This window comes from Castor canadensis, chromosome 1, assembly GCF_047511655.1.
Source record: "Castor canadensis chromosome 1, mCasCan1.hap1v2, whole genome shotgun sequence".
NCBI lineage: Eukaryota > Metazoa > Chordata > Mammalia > Rodentia > Castoridae > Castor > Castor canadensis.
This window is the reverse complement of record NC_133386.1, coordinates 147,860,767-147,875,905: the sequence shown is the minus strand read 5'-3', so window position 1 is coordinate 147,875,905 and position 15,139 is coordinate 147,860,767. Positions and strand designations below refer to the sequence as shown.

The 15,139-nt window shown below is 44.8% G+C and overlaps 1 protein-coding gene across 3 annotated transcripts in view; it reads left to right on the top strand.

Annotated features, from left to right (window-relative positions):
• Positions 1 to 8,183, top strand: part of Scube2 (signal peptide, CUB domain and EGF like domain containing 2) — a 68,813-nt gene extending 60,630 nt beyond the window's left edge. For all 3 annotated transcript variants that reach the window (XM_074041101.1, XM_074041099.1, XM_074041097.1), the window contains 3 exons: positions 485 to 637; positions 5,732 to 5,811; positions 6,501 to 8,183. In XM_074041101.1, coding sequence (XP_073897202.1) covers positions 485 to 637; positions 5,732 to 5,811; positions 6,501 to 6,653 — 386 coding nt within the window. In that variant the 3' untranslated portion in view covers positions 6,654 to 8,183. The remainder of the gene's footprint in view (positions 1 to 484; positions 638 to 5,731; positions 5,812 to 6,500) is intronic.
• Positions 8,184 to 15,139: the final 6,956 nt, after the last annotated feature.

Here is a 15,139-nt window from a genome sequence, read left to right as displayed (position 1 = left end):
TATTATTAGTGGTTCAAATGCCTGAAGTCAGGTGAAGTTTGAATCCTGGACTTCCCACAGACTGGTGGTGTTGTGCAAGTGTTTAATCTGTGTAAAGGAGGCAACAATCAATCAACCATCGGTAGTTTTAGAGGATTGAGATAAAGTCTATAAAATGCTTAGCATGGCAGCTGTGGTAAATAGGAGTGAGCATGGTTAGGTAACAGTGTCCTGGTTCTTGAGTTCCAGGGCCCTTTCCCCAGCTGGGTCAGTCTGGATGACTGCTGTTTCCCTGGCCATGGGCACGCTAGGCTTAGTCTTCACTGGGGCACACAATCCCCAGCTGACTCTATTTGATTTCCAGGGCTCTCCACTGTTAGGATGGCTCAGCTGGGCTTGTAAAGCTCTCGAATGTATCTAGTGCATGGTTTGCGCATTAAGAAAGATGAGTATTTGCTGCTGGCCTGCTCAGCGACGTGTCTTGAACCCCAATTTCCCTTGGCAGCTTCATCCAATTCTGTGACAACATATGAAACCTGCCAGACCTACGAACGCCCCATCGCCTTCACCTCCAGGTCAAAGAAGCTGTGGATTCAGTTCAAGTCCAACGAAGGGAACAGCGCCAAAGGGTTCCAGGTCCCCTATGTGACATATGATGGTAAGCCCGCGAAGGTCAGGCAGTGACCCAGTAGAGGCGGCTCTGCTTTGATCAGAACCAGCTGGCAGATTGCTGACGCATGCACATGTTCAGCAAAGCAGGCAGGGTGAGGGGAAAGGATATCGCTGACTTCATGAACACCACATTTTATTTTTCCTTTTTTTTTTTCAGAGCTGGGGACCATGTTTTAAAGTGGCTCTTGGGGACACTGGGTACAGGAATGAAAAGACAGTTTAGAAAATACATGAAAAGCAAGCATAGATTGGTGGGTAAGAACATGGGCTCTTGAATCAGACAGCCCAGCTATTACCTCTTCTGTGACTTGTGTATTATCTGCCATCACTAAGCCTCATTTTCTCTTTTTCTTTCCTTCCTTTTTTTTTTTTTTTTTTTGTGATACTGGGGTTTGAACTGAGGTCCTTGCACTAGCTAGTAGACAGGTGCTCTCACTTGAGCCACTCTGCCATATCTTTTTGCTTTAGTTATCTTTCAGATAAGGTCTCATGTTTTTGCCTGGCGCTGACCTTGGACAGCAGTACTCTTACCTATGTGTCCAGCATAGCTGGGATTATAGTATGCCTTGCCACACTCAACTTATTTGTTGAGATAGGGGTCTCAATAACTTTTTGCCAGGGCTGGCCTCGAAGAGAGATCCTCCCATTCTTTGCCTTCTAAGTAGCAAGGATTACAGGTGTGAGCCACCATGCCCAGCCCTTCCCTTTATTTCCAGTGGGGATTAAATCCAGGGCTTTGCTCATGCTAAGCATGTGCTCTACCACTGAGCTGCACCCCATCTAAGCCTCATTTTCTTAATGTGTGATGAGGATAATCACTAGACTTACATGAGATTTTAGTGTGTGAGTTCCTAAAGGAGGTGGTGTAGTACCTGGCTACATAGTAACTGCTCAACAAATATCAACTTCTTATGAGAGTGACTTTTATTACATAGACTCCTACAGGAGGGAAAAAGACCTGAGTTCTGGTCCTGCCTGCCAATGACTTGCTGTGTGATCTTGAGCAAGCCAGATGATATCCTGCATTTCACTTTATTCATCTTTCAAGGTTTTTGTTCATTTTTTTTTTCCAGGGCTGCGGATTGAACCCAGGGCTTTGTGCATGCTAGGCAGGCTCTCTACCATGGAAATACATCCCCAGCCTCATGTGTTGTTTTTCTTCTTTTTAGTGGGACTGAGGTTTGAACTCAGGGCTGTTTGGACTTGCAAAGCAGGTGCTCTACTGCTTGAGCCACACCTCCAGTCTCCAGCCCCATTTTACTCATCTTAAATGAAGGGGATCCTTTTGATCCCTGGAGTCCTACTTATCTCTGAGAGTTGGTCAACAAGATTTATTAGGAGCATAAAGCAAACTGGACCTTGTCCTAGACGACCTCATAGTCTAGTGAGGGAAGAACCATCTGTTCATTCATTAACGTATCCACACATCACCTAACAAATATTTAATGGGCCTCCACTATGCCAGGCATTGAGCTAAGGGCTGAAGACAACCTGGTTAGTAGCAGAAACACAAGAACGTATATATTGCCACAGATGCTTTAATAGAGTGCACAGGGCACTGTGGACATAGAAGGGGCAGCAGTTATTCTGCATGGACTTTTGAAAGGAATAGAGCTCAGCACCCCAGAGAGGTTTGTGTCTTGAAAGAACATATAGGGGAGGAAGAGCCAGGCACTGGTGGCTCACATCTGTAATCCTAGCTACTTAGGAGGCTGAAATCAGGAGGATAGTCGTTCTAGGCTAGTGTGGGCAAAAAAGTTCATGAGATCGCATCTCAACAGAAAAAAGCTGGGCATGGTGGTGCATACTTGTTATCCCAGCTACTGCGGAAAGCATAAAATGGGAGAATTGGGTCCAGGCCAGCCTGGGCAAAAGCTGACACCCTATCTCACAAATAACCAGAAGAAAATAGAGCTGGAGGCTTGATTCAATAGTAGAGTGCCTGCCTAGCAAGCATGAAGTCTTGAGTTGAAACCCAGTACCACTAAAAAAATAAAGAAAAATAAATGGGGAGGAAGAACATTCCAGAAGAGGGAATGGCATAGGATGGAGTGCCTGGCATGAGTGGGGTCTGATTTGGCCAGTGGGTGGACAGCAGGAGGCTTAGCAGTGAGAGGAGACTAGGGTTGGACAGTGAAGGGCTTCCAAGGCCAAGCTCAGGAGGGTAGACTTAATTTTATAGGAAGCCATTGAAGGGTTGTAGGCAAAGTGACAAAATTAAATGTGTGGAAAGACAGCATTTCTAAAAACACTTCACATGGTTTATTTCTAACATGTAACAAGAGCTAGGATCATCATCCCTGTCCTGCAGTTGCCTGAAATAGTGTCAAATGCTCAAGACAAGGGCACTCAATGTCTGACTCCTGGGGTGGAGGCAAAATGCCTCCTCTCGCCCTGCTGAGGAAGACACAGGGCCTAGCCACCTGCCTCAAAGCAGCTACCCAGCAACTCTCCTGTCTGGAATTAGGAAGGAAGCAAAACAGAAACTTGCAGAATTAGCCTCAGCAAGGCTCACACATTTTAGGATGGCCGCTCTCATCTTTGTCTTTGTGACATACGAAAGTGTCTCAACTATTTAATTATTTTCATGTAAAAGAATTGTAGCTTGGATCTGAGGAAATTACACGATGCCTCTGCAGAAAATAGTTGAAAACTGCTACCGTGGTCATTCAGGGACTGTCAGGACTTCGCTCAGAGTCTGTTTTTTTAAACGTACATTTCAAGCAAGTTTGCTATCCGCTTTCCAAGCCTAGAAGACTACAAATGACACTGATGGTGCAGTGAGCTGCAGCACCCTGGCTGCTGGCAAGGGGGAGGCCCGGAGTCGCAGCCAGCAGGTGTTGAGCATTGCTGAGAACCAGTGTGCGCTCAAGTGCCCATTACACAGCACGGCCCTCCCAGCTACTCTCGGAGCAGACACACTTTTTCCCCATTTCCCAGATGAAGCACTCAGGCTTAAAGATTTAAGAAAATGGCCCCATGTCACAGCACAACACAGTTACAGAGCTGCAGTGACCTAGGTTGGAGACTCCTGAGCTGGGTGCTTACCTACAACACTGCACTGATTTTCTAAGGACTGGAGTAAGGGAAGAGACACCGGAGCTCTTAGAAGCAGAGGAATTTTTTTTTCAGTGCTGGAGTAGAGGAAATATTTTTTAAAAGACAGCAACCTGGAAACATTTAGGGTAGTGGTAAACGCTGTCCGGTTTTCTGTTACACCATAGCACACAGCAACCTACGTTCCTCGTGGTAAACTCCCATCATGCGAAGAAACCCATCCTCTGAGGTAGAGACACTGGCACATGGACTCAAGGTTAAAAATGAAAATAAATGAAATTTGCACTCTTATTTTTTTATTTTTTTACCTTTTTTTTTGTGTGTGTGATAGGGTCTTATTATGTAGTCCAGACGGGTCTTGAACTCACACTTCTCTTGCCTCAGCCTCAAAAGTGCTAGGATTACAGATGTGCACCACCATGTCTGGCTTAAAACTTGTACATGTATTCTTATTTTATATTTATTATAATAAAAAAATAAAGAGAGTGCTGGCTGAATGGCTCAAATATTAAGAGAACCTGCCTAGAAAGCTTGAGGCCCTGAGTTCAAGTCTCAGTACTGTCTAAAAAATAAAATACTTGACCAAAATGAATATATAAAAATATAATAAAATAAAATATTCTAAAACAAAAACAGTAAGGAGAAAAACACATTCGTAGAGTAGCAATGACATTGTATGTGTATCAAATTAGCAATTAGGAGTAGTATAATATTAATTTCTACTTACCATCTCTTGACTGAAGAAACTTCCAGAGCTCCTCCCACACACTTTCAATGATGTTCTCATAATTCATGTAGCTTTGTAGCACAAGATATGCATACAAAGAGGCGGGCTTTAATATGTCTGGGATTTGGAAACAATTGCCTTTGCATATGCTTGATTTGAATTGACTGTGGGAAAGTGGGGAGGGATCACATTTGGATCACATATGTATGTCAGGGCAAAGATTATTAACATGCCAGGTGTGGTGGTGTTCTCTTGTCATCCTAGCACTCAGGAAGCTGAGGCAGGAGGATGGTGTGTTCAAGGTCAGCACAGACTACATAAACAAGACCTTGTTTCAAAAAAGAAAAAAATTATCCAGCCAAATTCTTCACCCGCAGGTCCATTCAAAGACAGGAGATGAGCCTTGCTTGATGGTTGAGAAGCTTGATTGTCTTACAGGCAGAGAGAAGGGGAGAGATGGAGAAGGAAAGAAAAGCCTGGATAAGCTTACCAGGGAGTGAACTAGGGAAGAGCAGAGCACCAGGATAGAGCTGTAGGCCCCTCTGACAGTAAAAGGCCAGTAAGCAGAGGACAAGCAAAGACTCCTAAGAGGGAGCAGCCAGTGAGGAAGGAGGAAAACCAAAGGGCACAGAGTCTTGGAAGCTTGGAGATGAACCCGATGAAGGAGGAGGTGACCCACCAGGTCAAATGCTACTGATGCATCAAGGAGGATGAGGACCAAGAGCTGACCATTGGACGTAGCAAGATGAAGGCTGTTGCTGGCCTCTGTAGTTTTGGAAGAGTGGTGGGGGCCAAAGATGATTGGATTGGGTTTAGGGGAGAAAGAAAAAAAACTGGAGACAGAGACTATTGCTCCAAAAGGGAGCAAGAAGTTGGATGGAGACTGGCAGGACAGATGAAGTCAAGGGAGGGATTTTTAAGCAGAGCCATAACTGCACATTTGCATGCTAATGGGAAAGACCAACAGAGAGAGAAAAAAATTTTTGTGAGAAAAAGTGCAGAATTACTGGCACAAATGCCCTTGATTTGGAGAGGGAAGATGGATCTGGTGTGCTGAGTGAAGGGCTGATCCTTGACTGGATGCACAGAGGGCTCATCCGAGGGAAGAGGATACAGATGGGTGTCAATATGGGTGAGAGGAGGTGGTGGGAGTCTGTGCAAGTTCTCTGCTGCTGCCTTCTTGGTATCAATATCGGAGTGGAGAATGTTCTGAGAGCAGCCACTACTTAGCAAAAATGAGAGTGAGTTTGAAAATAATTCAACCATAAGAAGCAAAATGTGTCTTTATTCCAACAGAAGACTACCAGGAACTCATTGAAGACATAGTTCGAGATGGCAGGCTTTACGCATCTGAGAACCACCAGGAAATACTCAAGGTGGGTTCTGGCCTCAGGTGGACATGATTTCATCCACAGAGCTCTCCAAGCACCCTGGAAGCAGGTTCTCCTGCTCTGCACGGTCAACTTTCAGACACCAAGTCTGCCCCAAGCCAAAGTCAGCTTCATCCTTTCCCCAGACTTAACTTCTCTAAAACAAAACAAAACAAAACAAAACAGGCTTCTGTCTTTAGTGTTGTTAAGTGAAATTGTAGTTTCCAATTTGGGAATCTGTGGAGGGGCAAAGCTGGGGGGTGCTTATAAATCCAGCCAGAGGCATGTAGTGTTTTCATATTAATTCCAAAGAATAAAAGACATTTTAGCTCCTTTCTTATCCTTTAAATCCAAAGCCCACCAAATTTTAGATACCTATAAGTAATTAATGACAATGCTTACCATATCACTAACCCTATAAATATTCCCCACATCCTTGTGTTGCATCTCATCTAGCTGAGAAAAAAGTTTTTTATATATTAAATTTTCTTTTCATAAAAGTAATGCATACTTATTATAGATAATTAGGAAAGATGAAAACTGAAAGGAAGATAAAAATCAGAGGAAACAATTTCCACAAAGTGTTTTTCAGCTAGTCAACCTACAACCTAATACTGGGTCATTATGGTTCCACTGCCAAAATATCAAAATGTTTAAATCTTTTGGCCTGGTAACAAAAATTCTGTTCTCTTTAGGATAAGAAATTGATCAAGGCTCTGTTTGACGTCCTGGCCCACCCCCAAAACTATTTCAAGTACACAGCCCAGGAGTCTCGAGAGATGTTCCCAAGATCTTTCATCCGATTGCTACGTTCCAAAGTGTCCCGGTTTTTGAGGCCTTACAAATGACTGCCCACGCGCCATTCAGTGCAAATGCCCCGCTGTGGGCTTGGTGGGCGGAGCTGTCCGCCTTCTGCATGCCGGCTCACAGTCGGAAATCACCGCCTCCAGCATTAGTGACTCGTTAGAGTTCAATTTTTATCGATAATACAGATATTTTGGTAAACTGAACTTGTTTTTTCCTTCTCAGCATTGTGGATGTGGACTAGAAGGGCTTTGAGTGACACTGGCTTCTCAATGCTGTGAGCACATGTCTTGCATATAGTAAAGGCTGGCTGAGCTGGACTTCAGTCAGTATAGGGGAGACTCACCTGTCCTTCCTGGTTCTCACTCCCCCTGCAGTCTGCAGCGGAAAGGAGGTCACAGAAGGGATTGCTTTGTCTGATTCCCCTTTTCCTCCAGCCTCGTTCTCCCTGAGGGAGGTCATGCACTCATTTGCAGGCTCCCACCAGGCAGAACAGGAAAGTGAGCGCTCCAGGCACCATCGCCCACCCTGCAACTGGGAGGATTTGGTTTCCCCACAGCATTCTTCAGTTTCATCCTAGGAGCTTGAGTTCTAAGCAGTGATCATTAAAAAAATAATAATAATACTGAAAGCAGAAAAAATTTGAAATCAGAAAGATAAAAATGAAGTCTTTCCAGAGACATAATGTGTACACACTGTCCACCTAGGTGCCAGGTCACCACCAGCCCCAGCCTGCCAGAGCCCAGAGCTGGTTGTAGCACCCTCCGCTGTGCCCTCAGACATGCTGAGCACTGTGCTAGGGGTTGCAGAGCTCTGCCTGGATGTGATCTCCGTGGTGGATGGCAATCATCTACCATCACAGAAAGGAGATTTCACCAACCCTAAGTCACTACTGCAAGGCTCTGACTTCCACCAGGGGGCTCCCACCCAGCAGGGCTGAAGTCCTGGTGGAACTGGTGAGGCCACATGCCCTGTGTGCTTTCCTTTCCCAGCCTGCAAGGGCAGAGCTGACTGTGCTCCGAGGCATGGGCAACAGGCTCAGGGCAGCTCCACTTACCAAGAGCAGCTACAACCTGGCCTCTAAGGGCCACAAAGTCATGTCCTGCTGGTCAGCACAGTGGGACCTCACTAGCATTCCCTCCCACGTGAACTTGAATTTTCAATATTACTGCATTTTTAAACATTTAAATCCCTGGCAAAAATCTCATTATCAAGAATCCCATCAAATTATCTGCTATTTCCCTAATGGTTGGACTGACAGCACTCAGCCATAGCGTTTTGTTATTTCTGTGACAGTTCTACACACAATTTTGTATACCAAAGTACTAAAAAAATGTTTAACAGGTATTTTTGAAGAAAGCAAAGATGATTTCATCATGACTGTATTTGCCTTTCACCTCAGTGTTGCTGTTTTTAACCTTTAATAACACTGATTTCTAAAAAGCCTTTATGAAATGTTTTTTCTGTATTTGGATGGGTCCTTAGTGCCGATTTACAGGTTCTCTTCAAAAGTGTCATCATCTTCATTTTCAAAAAATCATTAAAATAAGCACTTGGAATTTGTTATTCTGGAACCTGGCCTGTATTTCTGGGTCTGACTGTAAAATGAAAATTCAAATGTAACATAACCTGAGGTGGTAAGCAGACTGATGCGGAGGTGGGGGTTGCACTGTGCCACCCTGTACAAGCACGTCAGTAACTTTGTGCGATAAAAGTGTGGTTTTCTACTGCCAATTCCATAAAAGGCTGGGGATAGGTTGGAAGGAATCTGCATAGACCTGTGGAAGCTCCCTCCAAGAGCTTGCCCCAGAGCTGTGCTTCTGGTGCAAACACGAGCCCCTGAGGCCCTCCTGAAGCTTTCTCTCTAGACCTGTCAATCACCTTAAGAGACGCTCTGGCCCTGTTGGACCACTGGCTGACTGGGGCTGCTGCTGCTGTTTGCTAAGTCAATAAATATTTATTGAACAGCTGCTCTGAGCCAGACATGGTTCTAGGCCCTCAGGGTGCACAGTGATAAAACAGATGGGGTGGCTGCCCTTGTGGAGCTTACATCTTAGAGGGAAAAGACAGACAATAAACAACTACATCAACACAAAAAGGATTGGCTAGTGGTAAGGGCTATGTTGAAAATTAATGTAACAGATGCCACCAGGGTGCTTTAGACTTTGGGACTGTAGATGGCCTCTATGAGGAAGTGACTAGAAGGAAGCTGCCTGGAGAAAAATCAGGGAAGAACATTCTAGAGAGAGGGAACCCAAGTATGGAGGCTGTGGGCAGCGCTGTCTTGGAAAAGATACCCCAAGGATAAGGGGGGATCATTGTGTGTAGATCGAGGAAGGCCAGGGGGCTCTGGATTCTGGGATCCCCTGTGCTGTACAGGGACTGTAGGAGGAAATAGGAGGAGGTCCACTGAGTTTCCACCTTCCCTCAAGAGAGCTGGTTCTGGGGGTGGTGGGGTTTCCACGTGGGGGTGGGAGCCCTGCAAGTCCTTCCTTGCAGCTGTGTCTATTGTTCTCTAGCCCTCACTGAGTGCTGCATCTGTGGATTTAGCAACATTTCCCTTGAGCTCCCAATACTAATGAAAGAGTTTGCCTTTTCACACTAACAAACAATTATCCTCACTTCGAAAAACTGCTTCCTCTGAATCATCCTCTGAGCTGTTAAGTGCGTCTGTAGGCACTCACAGGATTTAGGTTTGCAGGTGATTTTCAGATGTCATGTGGTAACTTGGGAAAAGCTGTGGCTGCACAGCACAAAGCAAAGACTCACTTGCCCTCTGGCAGATCTTTGCAAGAAGAAGGACCAGGGCTGTTGCCTGCTGCAGACTGCCAAAGCTGATGGGCCTGTGCATGGTGAAACTTGGGGTCCCCTGCCGGGCCAAGCTGCAATCTTTTGCACCCAGAAGAAATGTGTCTGCATCAGCCTTACTAGGTTTGTCCATGTCTCTGCTTCCTGCCTCACAGCAGGACAGGTCCTAAAAGCCTTGCCCATGTCTACACACTCCTAGTCAGCATTTGGGAGGCTAATGGATCAGCAGAAGCCAAGTGGCCATCAGCAGCCTCCAAATCCAGGTCCTGGGAGAAGCCGATTGGGGCACATCCTCAGGAAATTAGAGACCTTAGTGAGGCTTCCTTTCTGTAACCATCTCCCACTCTAAGGGCTTGTAAGCCCAGTTCAGGGGTGTCCTAATATTTGTGGTACCCTGCCTCCTCCTCCCTTCAGGCAGTCCTGAGCAGTCTGGAGGAGACCACCCTTGGGGTTTGTTGGCCCAGCAAGGCTGCTCCTGTGATCAAAGACTGTGATATAGCCACAAAGACATAACTACTCGGCAGGGAACTCTTCTCAGAGAATACAGTAGGTTCAAGATAGATTTAGAAAATAAACCACTCTAATTCACAGACAGCTTCTAGTTAAATTTTTAAAAATGGATATAAATTAGGCCTACCTACTGCAAACAATGATAGTAACTCAGTTTCGCTTGGTTTTCAGATTATCTCATAAGGGAAATAAAACTATTGTCCTTAGATACTAACAATTTTGTTATGTGTTTACTCATTTATTCATTTGCACAATATATATTTCTTGAGGGCCTACTCAGTGCTAGGCATTATAGGAGCCGGGGATACAACAGTGAACAAAATACAGTCCTTGCCCTTGTGGAGTTTAGATTCCGTTGGGGAGGCACAGATAATAGACAAATGAACATATGATATGAAGTAAGTAGTGATGTGTTATAAAGAACGTAGAGTCTAAGGATGGACCATGAGGAGGTGGTGGGAATGGCTATTTTAGATAGAGTGATCTGACCCTTAGAGCCATGAATCCAGTCCCATCACTGGCTCCTCAATGCAAGCCTGGCAGCAGTGGCCCTGGGAAACTCCTCTATTCACCTAGCAAGAACTTGGCATTCATTGCATGACACAGCCATGCTGACCAAAGCACCAAGCCATGAACAAGCAATTCTTGGGGCAAGCGCCACCTAGTGGTTGTAAAGTGGAGTAGACCTGTGTTTCAATTCTCTCATTCATTCATTGCCTGGGAGCTTAAATGCCCATAATTCAAAACAAAATGTTAGCAAAATGCAGGGCTGAAGAACAAGGCTCTCATTTGAAAACTGATCAATTACATGTTGTTTTAAACAGCGCTGGAGAGTACCTGTTTGGATCTTTTCTTTTCTCTGCCCGACCTAAAAACTAATGACTAAAGGCGGGGGGTGGGGGGGGGGTTTGTTATTGATTTAGGTCAAACGATCAACAACGCTGTGAGCACACACACACACACAGAGTACATTTCTTTTTACAGTCTAGGCACTAGGGAAGTTCTGGATATATATTCTCAAGACCAGGGGATAAAGAAATTGAAAGAATGATAAGGATAAAAAAATTACTCCCCAAATTGTCATTTTAATGTTTTAGCAGTTTTAGGAGCTACCATACCCCCTGACTTGAATTGTTCTCTGATCCTACATTTTTTTCCTTTTTTGGTGGTACTGGGGTTTGAACTCAGGGTCTTGTGCTCACTAGGCAGGTGCTCTGCCACTTGAGCCACACCTCCATTTCTTTTTTGCTTTCAGTAATTTTTTTAGATAGGATCTTGCATTTTTTCCTCAAAATTTTAGACCAGCTTTATTTTATAATAAATAATATTATGAGATAACAATATGTCACTATCAGCTTCACGGAAGGGTCTTGCATTTTTGCCTGGGGTCAGCTTCAGACCTTGATCCTCCTACCTATGCCTCCCATGTAACTGTGATTATCAGTGTGTATCACCACAACCAACTTATTTGTTGAGATGGGGATCTCACTAACTTTTTTGCCCAGGCTAGCCTCAAACTGCCAATCTCTGCCTCCTGAGCAGCTGGAATTACAGGTGAGAGTCACTGCACCTAACTTGACCCTACATTCTTTTCTAGTTCTGAAGGATAACTTTAAGGCATAATTTTGAGTTCTGTCTTTTCCCTGCAAGATGCCAAAAGTAAAAATACAAACCTAGCTCAGATCTGAGTGCTGTGCTGGGCTTTGCCTCATTACATGCTTTGAGGTTGAAAAAATGAATAGCTGTGAAGTAGGAACTGGAACTGATGCCACAGAGAGGACAGAGACCAGTCATGTGTGACAACCACACACAGCAGGAGAGCATGAGGCAAAGAGAAGAGCTGGTGGTGACCGTGGCCAGGCCTTCTTGCACAGCCTCCACAGCCTTGGGGTACCCACTGAGTGTGACCACAAGTTCATCGTTGTCATAGGATGGGATTGAGGCAGCTCATGCGTGTCGTGCCTGGTCATGGTGAGGGCAGTGTAGCAAGATGGTGAAGGAAGCAAAGCAGGAATAATGTCCCGGGAACCCTGATGTTGGTTCCAGGTTACCTGGCTTGAGGAAGGCAGCTGTGTCACAAACCTCAGTTGGAGTTTTGAGTAATGTGGGTATGCGTGTAAGAGGCTGATCAACCTTCTCGGCACCCAAGAGAAGCTGGGGTAACTCAAGCAGCATCACTCGCCCAATTTGCCCCTCCCAGCATTCCTTGCATGAGTTCTGAACGTGCCTTCTCTCTGCTGAGCACAGTGAAATGCTCTTTCTCTAAGGTTCAGTTTCCATCATGCATTCTCCCCAAGACTCCCATTATCTCTTCTGCAGTACCCCAATTCTGCCACTCATGCGCTATGTGACCTTGTGCAAATTACTTAACCTCTCTGTGCCTCAGCTTCCTCTTTTGGTAAGTAAAGATAATGACAGTACCTATCAGCAAGGGCTATTGTGAAAATTTATCTTTTTTGGCAGCACTGGGGTTTGAACTCAGGGCCTCATGCTTGCTAGGCAGGTGCTTTTACCACTTGAGCCACTTTGCCAGCCCATTGTGAGAATAAATGAATTTATATACACAGAAAATTCTTGAAGCACTTCCTGGCATGTGGCAAGGGCTCAGTAAACGTGAACTAGTGTCACTGCTACTGTGATTATTGCATTCCACTTCTTGAGACTTGGGAGGTTCGACCCATGGTACAGTCTTTGTTTTTGGTGGTACTGGGGTTTGAACACAGGGCCTCATATTTGTTGGGCGGGCACTCTACCACTTGAGCCACTCCACCAGTCCCATGGTACATTCTTAAAAGGGTCCATACTCTGCTTGTTTCTCCCATTCCACCAAAACAGAGCATTCCTTGGCTGCAGGTGTTCTGGTGGGATGTGATCTAGCACCAGAGGAGTGACAGCCACCACAGGAATGAAGGCCTGACTTGGGGTCTCACCCAAGGCCTTCTTAAAACCTCTGTCCTCCTGAGCTGGGAAGGTGAGGTGAGCAACTTTAGTCTCCTGAGACAGCTCCTCTCAGGCCAGGAACAGCACACACACAGGTGCACAGTCCAGAGGTCGGCCAGTCCTTCACCTTGCCTAACATCCTATCCTCAGTGCCTGGGGAATGGGGTGGCAATCCATTTCCTTGCTGAGCCCAGAGCCACTCATTTCCCAGAACTACCTGTTTCAAATTGGATGTTTCCACACCATGTTCAACTTTTGGTTCTAGAAACGCCATGCTCTGGACAATAGGCAAATAAAGTCATGAAGACATTCACTTTAGAAGATGGAAGTAATTTCCCTGTTGTGAGTAGGACAAAGCCCCCCCTTCCTAAACTTTTTTGGGTGAGGCAGTATGGGATTTGAACTCAGGACTTCCTGCTTGCTAGGCAGGCACTCTATCACTTGCACAATGCTTCCAGCCATTAGATTGAAAAAAATTTTTTTGAAACAGGGTCTCACTACATAGCCAAGTTTCTTTTATTTCTTTTATTCATATGTGCATACAATATTTGAGTCACTTCTCCCTCCTTCCCCCCACCCCCTCCCTTACCCGCCCTCCCACTCCCTCCCTCTCTCCCCCACCCCCTCGATACTTGGCAGAAAGTATTTTGCCCTCATCTCTAATTTTGTTGTAGAGAGAGTATAAGCAATAATAGGAAGGAACAAGGGTTTTTGCTGGTTGAGATAAGGATAGCTATACAGGGAGTTGATTCACATTAATTTCCTGTGCATGTGTGTTACCTTCTAGGTTAATTCTTCTTGAACTAACCTTTTCTCTAGTTCCTGGTCCCCTTCTCCTATTGGCCTCTGTCACTTTAAAGTTTCTTCATTAGTTCCTTTGCATTGAGGACATCAAATGCTATCTTGTTTTTTTTTTTTTTTTTTTTTTTTTGGTTTCTTGCCTATCTTCTTGCCTTGTGTGCTCTCGCTTTATCATGTGATCAAAGTCCAATCCCCTTGTTGTGTTTGCCCTTGATCTAATGTCCGCATATGAGGGAGAACATACAATTTTTGGTCTTCTGGGCCTGGCTAACCTCGCTCAGGATGATGTTCTCCAGTTCCATCCATTTCCCTGCAAATGATAAGATTTCATTCTTCTTCATGGCCAAATAGTATTCCATTGTGTATAGATACCACATTTTCTTAATCCATTCATCGATAGTGGCTGCCTCAGTCTCTTGAGTGCGTGTACTACCATGCCCAGTTCAAAGCCCCTTTTTGAGACACAAGGATGCAGGCCTGGCCATGGTAGATCTGACCTCTGGTTAGAATGTGCCTGGGAGAGCAAAGAACTCAAGGTGCAATGTGCTGATGGAATGTTGACAACCTGAAAATTTCATCTTTGTAAAAATCACGAATTGGAGGGGGAAAGACATGACTACACAGTGGAGAAATCAGGCAATACCTTGACCAGATGATTGAAATCAACATTGTTAGTAAAGAACAGATGGTGACCAGGTGCCACAGATGTGATGTCTGAGAAGAACAAAACGCCACTCAGGCCAGGAATCCATAACCACAATCTAGATATAAGAACACACCAGCAAGCACAAAATGAGGAAGTGAGGTCCTGGGGGTGCAGCTCAGTGGCAGAACATCTACCTAGTATGTGCAAGGCCCTGGAATTGATTCCAGGAATTTTGGAGAAAAAGATAAAGGGACAAAATTAAATGAAAAAAAAGAAGAGGGGGACTGGAGGCGTGGCTCAAGCAGTAGAGTGCCTGCTTTGCAAACACAAAGTCCTGACTGAGTTCAAATCCTGGTCCTGCAAATAAAAAAGAGGGGGAAGCCAGGCATGGTGATGCACGTGTGTAATCACAGCACTCAGGCGGCTGAGATAGGAGGAGCACAAGTTTGAGGCCAACCTGGCTACAGGTGACTTCAAGGCCAGTCTGGGCCACAAGATCCTATTTCAAAAAACAGAAAAAGATGAAGGGGTGAAAAGCAACTTATACATCAACAAAATATAATTTTTTGTGCTTCAAAAGACACAATCAAGAAAGTAAAAAAAAGCAATCAACAAAATGGGGAAATTTTTTGTAAATCATATATCTGACACGGGAATTACTGCTAGAATACAGAAAGAAGCTATATGATTAATTCATAAGATAAATAACTCAATTTAAAAATAAGCAAAAGATCTAAACAGATATTCCTCTAAAGAAGGTAAATAAATGGCCAATATGCACCTAAAAAGATGCAAATTACAATGAGATACCACTTCACCACTACT